Source organism: Callithrix jacchus, chromosome 6 (assembly GCF_049354715.1).
Source record: "Callithrix jacchus isolate 240 chromosome 6, calJac240_pri, whole genome shotgun sequence".
Taxonomy (NCBI): domain Eukaryota; kingdom Metazoa; phylum Chordata; class Mammalia; order Primates; family Cebidae; genus Callithrix; species Callithrix jacchus.
In genome coordinates, this window is record NC_133507.1 from 136,907,981 (window position 1) to 136,922,432 (window position 14,452).

At 37.8% G+C, this 14,452-nt stretch overlaps 1 protein-coding gene across 1 annotated transcript in view; it reads right to left on the bottom strand.

Annotated features, from left to right (window-relative positions):
* Nucleotides 1-14,452, bottom strand: part of ABCA12 (ATP binding cassette subfamily A member 12) — a 210,458-nt gene that overhangs the window by 173,339 nt on the left and 22,667 nt on the right. The window contains exon 2 of the mRNA XM_035305614.3: nucleotides 11,543-11,636. Within this exon, the coding sequence (XP_035161505.3) occupies nucleotides 11,543-11,636 (94 nt within the window). The remainder of the gene's footprint in view (nucleotides 1-11,542; nucleotides 11,637-14,452) is intronic.

Here is a 14,452-nt window from a genome sequence, read left to right on the forward strand (position 1 = left end):
CAAACTTCCTTTCATTTACCTCCCACACAAAATTAAATAACTCCTCACAGACTTCCAGTGTTTCCATTACTACAGGATAAAATCTAGATTTCTAGTCTAGTATTCAACACCCTACATGATCAAACCCCACTCAAATTGATCTCTTTTTAAAATATTTTTAGAAACAGGGTCTTACTTTCTTGCTCAGGCCTGGAGTGCAGTGGCGCAATCACAGCTCACTGCAGCCTCAACCTTCCAGGCTCAAGTGATCTTCCCAACTCAGCCCCCCAAGTAGCTGCTGGCACCACAGGCACATACCACCATGTGTGACTAATTTTTTACTTTTATTTTTTTGTACAGATGGTGTCTCCCTCTGTTTCCCAGTCTACTCTCAAGCAAAACACTCTACTCTGGCTAGACTAGTCTACTTATCTTTAGCCAGTTATCCCCTAGAAGCTCTGCCTCAAAAATTTTGATCACGCCACTTCCCCCTCTTGAAAACCACTTCCTCTTCTTGTTGCATATTTGCTTATTTTCTTCCAAGCTTAATTTAACCCTGAGGTAACTCTCAATTACCCTATTTTATAGCAATCTTTTCCTTTTCAAATATCCGGTAGTTTTCATTGCCAGTGCAGCCTACTTAATATTTATTTTTCTATTTGCACAATTGTTACATGTCACTATTAATCAGTAAATATTTGAGTTCCCATCATGTGCAAAGTACTGTGTCAAGATCTATATTGAACACTTTAATTATATTCAACTTTTTGTTTTTAAAAATATATTATGGCCCATAACCTTTCTTGTGTGTTTTTTCACTTTAAAACAATTCAATCATAGGCAACTTGAGGTCAGAACGCAGTCCCCTTCCTTATAGCCCTAGGCACACCCTTGTAGAATATAAATCTCCAGGAGCATCGTTTTTACCGTCTCCACATAGGATAGCAATTTCAAAAATAATAAAAAGTTTTGACATTTCTCATTCGTTTGATATTTATGAAGCCAGAAGTGCAGTGTTATAAAGCTAGGGTGGAAAGCACTTGTTTTCATGGACCTGGGTTCCTCGGGCATGGAGCTTATCAATGAAATCATCTTGGAGAAACACCGATTCAGGAAATTGTAAATGTATCCTTCCTTAGACACTTTTCCAACAGTAATCTCTGAGAGGAGGTTTGCTCCTCTTCGCCACTATCCTGAAAGTGTCTTCAATATAAGACATGAAAAATGGTGTGAGCCTTCTGACATCCTGAGGATTACAGTGAAAGACAGTGCTGAAAAGAAGGATAGAATGCTGGCAACCACCGAAAGCCTGCAAACTAACTCAGGTGAAAGCAGGTTCTTCTCTATGATTATTCAAAGAATTAAACCCATTCTCTGGTTCATTTTCACAGTCATGAGCCAGTGAATAATGCACACTGATCTAAAGTTTCTTTTAAGTTGAAAAGAAAGGAAAAAGTAGTTCTCAAGCTTTAAATAGCATTAGAATCACCTGGCGAGTTCTTCAGAATTTAAACTATCTGGTCCTCAACACCATCCGACTCACGACCACCCCCAATTCCACCTCCACCTCCAGATACCAACTCAGAAAGCCTAGAGTAAGACTCTGACATCTCTCTATTTCAACAGACATACTTACATCATTTTGACTGAGGTAGAGTAGCTGGGTACATCTGTTTGTAAATCCCCAAAATAAAGAAAAGACAAAGAAGAAAAATATTGGTCATAGCATGTGATTTCTGTATTATTTTCTCCTTAGTTTGCTGCATGTTCACTTCCTAAATTGTGTGACACTTATCTGGACAGTATGAAATTAGAAGGCTATGGCTAACCTTGCAGTGAAAACCTTCATAATATAAAGAGTAATTCTCTATTTTTTAAAGAAAGCTGGATTTTGAAAAATCTGAAAAGAAAATGAAGGATTGAAGGAGGGGTGTTTAAAAAGCCTAAGAAAATGGCTAGCTCTGATAGAGAAGTAAACAGATTTCTTTTAGCCTCAGTTACTATTTCTCTTAACTGCCTTAGAATCAAGAGATCATGAAAAAGAAGACCAAAGTGGAAGCCTTAAAATGAGATTTCCCAATCCAGCTACCAGCTCCTACTCCTTAAAACCATCCCCCGCACATCTTCAGGAACACTTTCTAAACTATTGTCTAGTCCCAATGTCCTATTGTATTTGTTTGTAAACACGTGTGTGAGTGTGCACATGTGTGTGTATTTATGAATACTGATGTATGTAGAAAAAAGTCCTAGCAAATGTACACTGAAATGTTAACAGTGGTTCTTTTTAGAGGGTGAGATTATATAGGACTTTCATTTTTTATAATATGCACGTCTGTATCACATTATTTAATTTTAATGAGTATGTATATCTATAGTCAGAAAAATCTATCAACGTTTTAAAATAAAACTAATTAGTAAAAAAAAGTTCCAGTGACTTCTCATCATCTTTAAAATAAAGTCTAGGCCTTGTGCGGTGGCTCATGCCAGTAAACCCAGGACTTTGGGAGGCCAAGGTGGGCAGATCATTTGAGGTCAGGAGTTCAAGATCATTTGGCCAACATGGTGAAACCCTGTCTCTACTAACAATACAAAAATTAGCTGGGCATGGTGGCGCGTGCCTGTAATCCCAGCTACTCGGGAGGCGGAGGCAGGAGAATTGCCCAAACCCGGGAGGCGGAGGTTGCGGTGAGCCGAGATCGCGCCATTGCACTCCAGCCTGGGTAACAAGAGCGAAACTCCGTCTCAAAAAAAAAAAAAAATAAATAAAAATTAGCTGGGCATGATGGTGTGCACCTGTAGTTCTAGCTACCTGGGAGGCTGAGACAGGAGAATTGCTTGAATTCGGTAAGAGGAGATTGCAGTGAGCCAAGATTGCACCACTGTACTGCAGCCTGGGAGACAAAGCAAGACTCTGTCTCAACAAATAAAAATAAAGTCTAATACTTTTGGTTTGGACCAAACAATATTATCTATCAGTACTCAAAAAGCATCTTCCTCTTTCAGGCAAAAGAGATTCCAAATTCCTGGCACATCTAACTCACATTGTGTCCTCACTCATGTAAGTTGCTTTCTGTAAGAAATGCAATGACGCTGGTTATCTAACCAACAGACTCCTACTCATTCTTTAAGACTCATGCTAAGTCTTAGCACTGAGCTCCACATTGGAGCTAAAGGAAAAGAAAAGTTGGTAATCCTGATCCTGATTTTACTTTAAATATTGATATTTTGTTCATCATAAGGTTTTGTATTAATTCTGATTTTGTAAAATACTGTCTTGAACTATTATTGATCTTGGTAACTGAGTTTTTTCAGTCCCTCTCATTTTGTAGTGCACTTGCCTTGGTCCCAGGCAAAGTTGCTAACTCCATCTTCTTTGCTTCTGTTTGGGACCTACCGCCACTGTGGATTTTTTCACATTGCAACTGTTTCTGATATACTTATTGCTCTCTTACAGGCTTGATTGCTGTGATGGCTCATGGCTTTCTTAATTAGTGCTTAATAGATGCAACAAGTGCCCTTTAAATATGTGATGATGGCCATTAAATATGAAACTTTAATAAAGTCTCTTAAAATTACTTTCTTTTTTTTTCTTTCTTTCTTTTTTTGAGATGGATTTTCACTCTTGTTGCCCAGGCTGGAGTGCAATGGTGTGATCTCAGCTCACTGCAACCTCTGCCTCCTGGGTTCAAACAATTCTCCTGCCTCAACCTACCAAGTAGCTTGGATTACAGGTGCCCACCTCCAGGCCCAGCTAATTTTTGTTTGTTTGTTTGTTTGTTTTAGTAGAGATGGGGTTTCAACATGTTGGCCAGGCTGGTCTCAAACTCCCGACCTCAGGTGACCCACCCGCCTTGGCCTCCCAAAGTGCTGAGATTATAGGCATGCACCATGGCACTCAGCCCCCATAAAATCTCTTAAAATTTCTGAGCCTCAGTTTTCTCATTTGCCAAATAATGACAAGATAACTAGATTATCTTCATGACACTTAAGGATAGATGCTTATACTCTATACATACATAGCATTATAAATAGTACCATAGGCCCTGGTCACCATCAAAGTACTGGAATACCAGAACCGAGGAGACTTTGGCCCTTTTGTTTTTGTTCTGGACTCTTGGGAGTGGAAATGGGAATGGGTTTATTCCTAATTGGAATTTAGTTCCAATGCATTTGGCTCCAGAAAGACCCCAGTGCCTTTTGACAATGGGCCAGGGTTTTCCCTACTTCCCACCAGTCTTTCCCAAAGGAAACTCATTCCAAATACTTACCTGTTCCCCTGGAGTCCTAGAAGGAAAATGGAATTCTGGTTCATACTGTGGTCCCTTTTAACCTCAGGTCTTTAATGTGATCACTTTCAAATTTAAAAGATCCAGATGGAAATATTTTTACTATGGTAATAATTCTACAGAATACCTGAATTCTTAACACTGTTATGTTTCAGTATAAGTGGTGGCTTTTTCTTTTAATGTCTTTGATCTGGTTTTATTCCTGTAATTCAGCCACCTGAATTTGTGAGGGGGGGGGAATAATACGTGGTTTTTGTACAAAAAAAAATAAATAAAAGAAAATAATATCCAACACTTTCATAGCTCTTATATAGCAAGCACTTATCTAAGTGTAACAAGTTTTTTTTTTGTTCTTGCTATTTACTTTTCAGATCCAGGTAAATCTGGCATTAGCCAGGGGTGGTGGTGGACACCTGTAATCCCAGCTACTCGAGAGGCTGAGACAGGACAATCGCTTCAACCCGGGAGATGGAGGTTGCAGTGAGCCAAGATCATGCCACTGCACTCCAGCCTGGGTGACAGAATGAGACTCTGTATAAAAAAAAAATGTTATAAAGATGTTATAAATATTCAGCCATTTATCTTATCAGATAGACATGGACATTAGCACTCTTCATCTGAGAGGAGGCCCTGTCTGACAAAAGGACTTCTGCTCTTATGAAAGAAAGAGAAAAGGAGAAAAAAACAGAAGACAATTGGTTCCCATGGCTGATTTCAGTGAGACAATCGCCTTTGGGAAGATTGTACGGTAGATCACACAATGCGGGAATGATACAGGATGAAGAGAAAATACTCTTCCTTACTCTTAATTTTTCTACTTGTTAAAACTAAGTTTTATTGTACTTCGGGGGTATTTCCTACTCTCTGATGCTACTCTGTATACTGAGCCTAAGAGGGCATTAGTTGAGAAATCTTGTCATGTTAGCTGGCATTAGGGCGTGCTCATCCACACTGTGTGAGAGTCAGGCCAGGAGCTGGGGAGATGGACCACTGCCAGCAGGAGCTGCAGCGATTCCTGTGAGTGATGCAGCCGTGTCCACGTCTCCCTCCCCTCTGCATGCTTTAGACACTCTGCACGGTACACTGGTGGAGACAGAGTCCCAGTAGAATCCCAATCTCAGTTTCTATGACTTCCACAGAATTTATCTCCATGTTGATATCCGAAGGGTCAGTAATGTTTCCCAAAAATTCATGTACTATGATTTGCTGATGGAAGAAGTACAGGATGGGTCTTCGGCTGTGAAGTTCAAAAGCTGTTTCAAAATTTTCTGAAACTTCTTAAGCAAGAAGCAGGCAGCAAATGCTCCTACACAAAAATCTCTCCTACATATTCAGAACTCTTAAGTATTTGTGATGGAAATTCCCAGGTGGATCTAGCTTGGAAGGAGTGACAGGGTTTTACATTCATTTTCATTCCCCCATATGGGCGTTATAGACATTTTTTTTGATACTATTGTCAGATTTACCTGCATCTGAGAAGTAGCAAACTAAAACAAGCTAACTCCTTGTCCCTTACCCATCTCAGACTCACACTAGGTTTTCACCATTCATCATTGGCTTTGAAGTTTGCCTCTTGACAAACTGCCGCTTGTAAAAATTATAAGAGATTGAATTCTGTAATCCAGTCGCCCATATCAATCTTCCAAACTTGATCAGATTCTGACCTGTTGCATTCTGACTTTGTTCCCTGTTAGGAATCATGCTGTACCTTGCAAGTACGGTGGTATGATGTGATTTCTGCTATTAATGTACTATCCATCTAATGAGTGAGTCAAGATCGAAGCATCAAGCACTCAAAGATCACTGTAAGCCAATACTTCCACAAGAGAGATATACAGGAATATTGATTGGGGTTTGCGTGATCAGACATGGCTAAATGGGAAGGCCTTGGATGTGAGCTTGGCTTTTAACTGGCATTCAGGGGAAATATGAGGACACGCATCAGTGTGGGAGTGAGAATGAGATGTGTGGAAGACATTCAGACACCTCCTCCTTCAGCACAGGCATTCTACTGCAGAACAGAATGAACGCAAAGATGGAAGAATCCTGATGAATGAAGGTCTTGAAAGTCAGATCAAGAGAATGTGAAAACTTCTCTTTGGGCCCCAGTGTTTTAGGGAGATTATCTGATGATGAAACTTGGAAAGAGTTGGAGGTAGGGCTCCCAGACAGACACAGACACACACACACACACTTTTACACACTCACAAAACTATGGAAGCAATCCAAGCATGAGACAATGGGATCTTGAACCAAGGGGTGGCAGGAAGGATGGAAGGGCAGTGGTAACTCTGGGACACATTTCACAAATGGATTCTGACTTGCATGCCAGCAGTTAAGGGAGGCAAATGAAGGGAGGAGTCAGGATGATTCAGATATTTCTAACCTGAGAGACTAACTAGTGTTGATGGTACTCATGAGAATGCAGAAACTGGATTGAGCAATCCACAGCAAAAGATAAATGATGATGAATTCTGAGCTTCTCACAACACACACACACAAAACCTATGTAAATTTTGAGCCAATCAAGATAGCAAATAAAATTATTTCCCGTGAGTCCCTAAATTTTTTTCACTAGATCATGGGTGTGCTGGAGACCATGATGCAGTCTGGAATCCTGCACTCAATGTCCTTGCCTTCACTTCCCTGAAAATATACCACAGGAAAGGTCAGCAGCAAGAGCAAGACCAGAAAACACCTCACCGCTCTGACTTTCAGAACGCTCATCACTGAGATGCCCTGTAGGCTCTTTCAACATTAAGACGGTACAATAGCTCCTCTTAACAATTCAGGCACTGGAGTCACGACAACATGCACGGATGATCCCACAAACCACCTACTGATCAACAATTTCAATCTTCCTTCTCACCATTTTTTCCCAGAGCTACTAACAGGTAGAAAAACAACTTGAGTTCATTTTTACAGCAATGCTCAATCTATGATAGTGCTAATAAGTGGTATGAGGAAGAAAAATGAGTTACTGTAATGAACCAGACCTCAGGACTGCCATTGATGGCACCCATGATCTAGCTAAAACCGCCTATCTGCAGGTATCTTGTTCAAAAATCCAGCACATAATAACCATGTGAACATTGGTCAATTACTTAACATGTTTCTCTGTCTCAATTTTCTCATCTTTAAAATAGGGACAATAATATTACATGGTTCAAAGAAACGAGGTGAGTATTAACTAAGGCATGCAAAGTACTCAGCAAAGTGTCTGACACATTGCAAAGTGTTCAATAAATGTTCATCCCTGTCATCACTTTTATGCATCCCTAAGGATAAAGGGTATGCTTTGGAGGCAAAAGGTCATGCTAAAAATGTTGGATAATCTTGCATTTACCAAAGCTGTTAAGTAGCATCTGGATGGGTGCTATTTAGTATAACTCTGTGATAATATAAATCTGAATATAATTCAATTCATGGTTGGCTCCTGCCTCTGAACCAGCCCTGATTTTCAAGTGTGGGATGAGCTGAATTTCTTATTCCCAGAGGGTCCAGTGGTGTCAGAAAGTGACAGCCTTGAGAGAGTTGGGGCTTAATGCAATGTATGGTCATATTTGCACAGTATGATTTCCATTGTACTTTTAGAGATATTTAGGGAACAATTGAAAAACATTGTTTTTCATTAACTTCACTAAAGTGTGACTCCTTGTTTGACATGACTACTTTTTTTGGAATCTACTTATCTCATTCTGTCAGGGTTTTACTATACTTGAAGAGCAGTTGCACAGTAATTAGGAGCTGCTTGTCTGGACTTCCATGGGTATGTATGTATTAAAGGGAGACAAAATAAACTTGCTGCACATTTCAGCTTGGCTTAGTCTAAGTGTGTCTTGTGGAGATTTGTGCTGCTTTGTTTGCCCTTGTTCCTAAGCAGGGTTTTTTTTTTTTTTTTTTTTTGGCTTTAAAATTTGCCTCTTGACAAGCTGCTGCATGTGGAGATTAAAAGAGATTGAAACTACTTCAAACTTGGCACTTCAGCTCATTTCTTCCCGGTTTGAATGAGAATTAGGACCTGCCTGCCAGGCCTAAAAGGTTTTCTTTACCTGGGATTTATTATTTGCAGAGGCTAGTTACTTAAGCTGTTTGTTGCAACACAAAAGGGAGTGAGTGAAGTCAGGTGATGTCAAGAATATGCATGTTATCTGGACCAGCACCCATGGTGTCAGGGATTGCAGCTGGTTCCTTCTCATCAAAAATGCAGACTTCTCCAGATGCCCAATGATCAAAAAGACTATGAAGGGAATCTTTTAAGTCGCTAATTATATTTATTCTAAATGATTTATCAAGTCCTACAGACCTGCCTGGCTCTTCTGGGAACAGAATGTGCCCAGGGTATTACAATTTCTATTCTCACTATGGCTGAGTTTCATTCAGAGGTGGATTCTTGAGTTTCATCTTCACTTCTCTATTCCCCAGCTAGCACTGTAGCCCACAAAAGATTTTAACTCTACTAAACAGGAACTCATTTCTGTGATAGTTCAGCTACAATGTTTCATGCAAAATTAGTTGGATTAATTAGGTAGCGTTGAATACTAATAGTTAATATAACTCTAATACATACATTGGAATGCACCTGCTCCCCATATTTCTAAATTTCATAGCTGAGACAAAGCAGGGGTGTTTCTATTCCTAGTTTCTAATTTGTAGTTCACTTTTACAAAAGGTAAATGATACAACATGAAAAATTAGTACTGACTACTAGATGTAAGAAACGTGAGTTCATGAGCTTAAAACCAGATTCTGGAGCCAGGCTGTTTGGTTTCAAATCCTGACACCACCACTTATTAACTGTGCCATCTTGGTCAAGTTACTTAAGTTTTCTGGGCATTCCTTCTCTTAACTGTGAGATGAATAATACAGTCACCACCTTACTAAGTGCCTGGTACACAGTATTAGATCAAGAAATATTTTCATGATGATGATGAATTATTAGCCAATTCTAATCTTTCAGCATAAAAGACATATGTGAGAAACAAAGAAAAACTAGAGCAATTTTTAAAACAGGATAAAAACATCTAAATTAAAACTGTCATCTCAAAGTTATTCTCTTTCTGCCACAAAAGAGGGGGAAAAAAGTAACTGCTTCTATACCAGTCTCATATTCTCCAAATTAATTACATTTTATATTCTATTGATTACAGAATGTATTGAAACTTTGGGCATAATTTTTACTTGACTCTTATTTTCCTAAATAGGAGTTTCTAGACTCAGAAATAATTTTTGTGTAAAAGGGTAAGATATGGTAAATTTCATGGACAAAGTAGCCATTTTCAACACCTTTCTTTCCTATCCCACATAATTGAATTTTGGCAAACTGGAATCAGCCTGTGTTGCAGGTTTCTCATTTGTAAAGTGAGAGGGTCACTTCCAGTTGTAATAACAAACCAAAAAATTATTTTTTAGACTGAGTCTGATAAGGTCTAAGAGACTAGCAAACATCATTTCAGTGTTTGAACCATGCTATGACTTCGTACTGACTTACCCACAAACAGAAAGATAATCGCTTCGTTGGCTGGTTATCATTAGAGGATGATAGTAGGTACACAGGAAAAAGTAGCTATTCATCTCCTCTCAGGTATAATGTTTTTCAGAGCCCTTTAGATTAAGGCCTAAGAAGCACATGTCACATTATTTCTCTAGTACATTTTTCTTCCTAATTTAGTAAAATTATAAGAGTTTTCCACAATTTTCTCCATCAATGGAGAAAATTTTCTAATGCTGTCAGGTAACACCAATTAGTTTAAGACTGCTCATTCGAAGACCCTGTATTTCTCTTTTGGAATTTTTACAAGAGGAACTCTATGTAACTGTAAAGTCCTTAAAAACAAAAAGTTGGTGAAAATATGTTGGTGAAAGGAGCTGTTAAAATACTCGCTTCACTATTGTTAGCAAATTGATAGTTAGCATATTAAACCAGAATATTTAAGAGTATTTATCCTACTTATGTGATATTTCTAAAGCCCATGCTATTTAAGATAGGTACAAATATATAAACGGATTATTTATGAGGCCCATGCTACTTAAGATATGCACAAATATGTAAACTCCAACAGTATACAATGGAGTCAATCTGCTATAAATAACTAACATACAAATAATATGAAGAGAGCAAGATTATGCTGTTTTTATGAACAACCTAATAAAATCTCATTAATAATTCAAATGACTTGAGAAAAATTTTTTTAGAAATAAGGTGCTATTTAAATGTAAGGAATTATTTCTTCTAGCACCAAGAGTTTAAATGCTCTACGCTAACTGAGTTTACATTTTTTTTTTTAGTTATCCTATTGCGCATGATTCACATAAATTCTGCCATGGTTCTCATCTGATTTCTTAGAACTGGGTGACTCAAAAACACTGTAATTATTTTTAAAAGTCACAAGCTTTTTCTCTCTTTACACGATGACTTGGTATTGTGTTGTTTTACATAGCAAATTACAATAATTTATGTGAAAAACAATCTAATTCTAAAATTTGATATATGAGAAGCTTTTTGGGAGATGGTTGCTTTGTGAGGAAGAAACACCTGATTTGACTTTTCTTCCTCTTTTAAGAAAACTGGCTTCACAGGGAAAAAACAAAAATGAAAACAGCGTTCATCAAACCACTGGGGTTAAAACACTTGTCCCCCTCTGAGGACTTTTCTGAGTCCTTTCTACATTTTCATTCTGGATCCAAAGAAAAGAATAATAATGAAGTATCAGGCATTCTGCCCATTTTACAACTTGACAATTACTAAATGTAACTGAAACAACACTAATTAGAGAACAATCTTCTCTCGAAATAAATGTGTTGACACAATTACACCACTCGGATATCAGCCCTAAAGAGAGAGAGGAGATTTTTATACTACTCTGGATTTTCATTTGTTCAGTTGATCAAATACAAGACTATGATTTCTATTACAAAAGTCAAGAATGATCTCACATGAGATTGCTGCCTGTTTATACTGTGCTCATCACAGTGAGACTTATTACATTAATAATAAATGGGTCAAAATTCTACAAAGGTTAAAATACCTTCTGGCTTCTACAGGCTTCATATTTTTCTAGACAAATATTACAAACTCAACTTTCTGACTAACTTGAAAATCTGGGGTAAAAAACACACAAATTCTTCATACTAATCCTTCCAAGTGAAAACGCTATACAAAAAAAAAAAAAAAAAAAAAAAACCCAAAATTTTGAAATGAAACATTAAAGTGGTACCAAAATAAATTTTAACTAGAATCCAAAAATTAGAGAAATAAACAAATTTCATTTACTTACAAGTTGGTTTTGCAGTCGGAGGAAATTTGGTCCGGGTAATAGCCAAAATTATGAAAATAATGACAGGCCATAAGATCAAGACAAGTGTCCAAAGCTGCAAATAATGGTAGAAAAAAATGTTAGTTCTACTGCTGAACCAAAGAGTTTTTATAACCAGGCTACAAAAGTCATGTCATAGTATAATATTTCAACACAAGCTGAGTATTTGACTGACTGTAAATATTATTAATAAAAAAAGAGAAATTTTTTGGAATGTAAAAGATCTCTAAATGCAGAGAAGAATGATTTTTCCAGGCTTAAAACCAAGAAATAATCTGAAGCCTTCTTTTGGGTTACCTCTCATGACTGCCCCAATCGTGATTATATTAAAATTAAACCTGATTTTAATATAATCAGTCTCCCCATAGGACTTAATGTCTTGTGTGTCTGCTTCTATCAAAGAACTTACACTGTTATAGTCAATGATTTTTTTTTAACCAGTTTCCAAATAAACTGGATGTTCATTTATGGTAGAAACAGTGTCTTGTTGATACCTAAATTTCTGTCACTCAATGAAAAATAGATGCTCGAAAACACATACTGCATTGAATTTTTTTTTTTTTTTTTTTGACGGAGTCTTGCTCTGTTGCCCAGGCTGAAGTGCTGCAGTGGCATGATTTCGGCTCACTATAACCTCTGCCTCCCAGGTTGAAGCAATTCTCTGCCTCAGCCTTCTGTGTAGCTGGGATTACAGGTGCCCGTCACCATGCCTAGCTAATTTTTGTATTTTTAGTAGAGTCAGGATTTCACCATCTTGGCCAGCCTGTTCTTGAACTCTTGACCTCATGATCCATCCACCTCAGCCTCCCAAAGTGCTGGGATTACAGGGGTGAGCCATTGTGTCCGGCCTGAAATTTCTATTAGAGAATTTCACTTTAAGTACTTTAGGAGCTGCTTTTTCCTCCCCATGTAGATATGATTCAGTTTGAAAAACACTAACTGCTTAATATTTGATAGACTTATATGATTGGTTCCAGAGCCACAAAAAACACATATTCACAAGAACATTAACTGTGATATGCAAATAGTTACGGTGCTCAGACCAAGCCACAGGGACAAATTTTGCCTGTACTTAATAAAGTGAAACTTACAACTGCGTTTCTATATAGTTTTGTGGTCAGACTTATCTTTCCTCTCCCGCTTTTCAGAGACAGTTTGCTTCTGACAACTCTGTCTACCTGGGGATCTTCAGTTCACCAAAGCAATCCAAACCCCATGAATGACCAATCCTTAAATAACACCTAATCTACATTTGCTACTAAAAGCCCCATTGTATGTCCAAGAGTGCTGGTCTCCTTGCTGGTAGGCCTGTCACTAACTTCTTAGACTTTGGATATCAGGGTAAGTTTTTAAAAATGGAAGTTCACTATACAGCCAAGGAATCCTGAGGCACTCAGTTTGATCACAGCTTGAAAAGCCCCATACAGACTGAACAACTTAATCTGAAACAACGCTTCTCAAACACTAATGTGTACTCCAAATCAACTGGGGATCTTGCAAATGTACAGATTATGATTCAGTAGATCTGAGGTGGGGGCTGATATTCCGCATTTCAAAGAAGCTCCCAGGTGGGTGATGCTGATGCAGCTAGTCCATGGACTGCACTTTGAGGAGAGTAAATTTAGGTGTATGCCACCCTACCTATCCAGCAGGAGTGTTTCAAAAGTCCTGGAATATTGTTACTGGAAAATTTCTTTGGGATCACCTAATGAATAGAATTCAGGGCATTTATAAATCTGAATGGGAGAAAAAGAGATCATATTTTTATTTTTTCTGGCTTGTCATTAAAATTTAGCATTTTCATTAATGACACATGTAGGGAATGAATCATAGTGTTATTAAAAGTACCTGTGATTTTGTCACCAATAGAAATTATGGATATTTAAAAATCATATTAGAGTTGCTACAGATACTTCAAAGTGCTATTTATACTCATTGCTATATTAAAATTAGTTATGGATTTATCACTAGACCTTTTATTTAATGCTATAATAAAGAGACACACCACATATTATCATAAATTTGCTTTTTTTTTTTTGAGATGGAGTCTCACTCTGTCACCAGGCTAGAGTGCAGTGGCGTGATCTTGGCTCACTGCAACAACCACCTCCCAGACTCAAACAATTCTCTTGGCTCAGCCTCCCAAGTAGCTGGGACTACAGGTACACACTACCATGCCCAGCTAATTTTTGTATTTTTAGTAGAGATGAGGTTTTACCATGTAGGCCAGGATGGTTTAGATTTCTTGGTCTCATGATCCACCTTCCACGGCCTCCCAAAGTGCTGGGATTACAGGCGTGAGCCACTGCACCCAGCCAATTTTGCTTTTATAATACTTTGATAAGTGAATTTAAATATATAATTTATAAGCCATTTTATTTTATTTTACATGATGAATTTTAAAACATTATTCTTAAAAAGGCTGTAGGTTTAACCAGACTGCCAAAGCCATCCTAAAGTCCTGTGATCTGATCCAACTCTTTCTTTGTATTCTCTGGATACAAAAAGTTAGCATAACTTGTCCAAAGTCATATATCCAACTGTGAGGCAGAGCAGGGGACAAGGATCTGAATCCCAAGATACATAGAAGTCCAGGATATTTTTTTTTCAATAATTATTGTGCTCCTCTGAGGAGCAAATAAGGCATTACAGAAAGTGTGTTGCAAAAAATATGAGTGCTACAGAAATAAGAGATGTTATTATTCTAGCCTCATCTCTGACTTGTTTCAAAATTAGAGCCTGTTCTTTAAAGATTCTGGATACAAGGTATCATCCTTTTTTTATGTTTCTCATTTGAAATGTAGACTAGAAAGAATTAAGGTTAAAAAATTAATGTTGTGGATTATCAGTTTTGTATTTGAGCCTATAGTT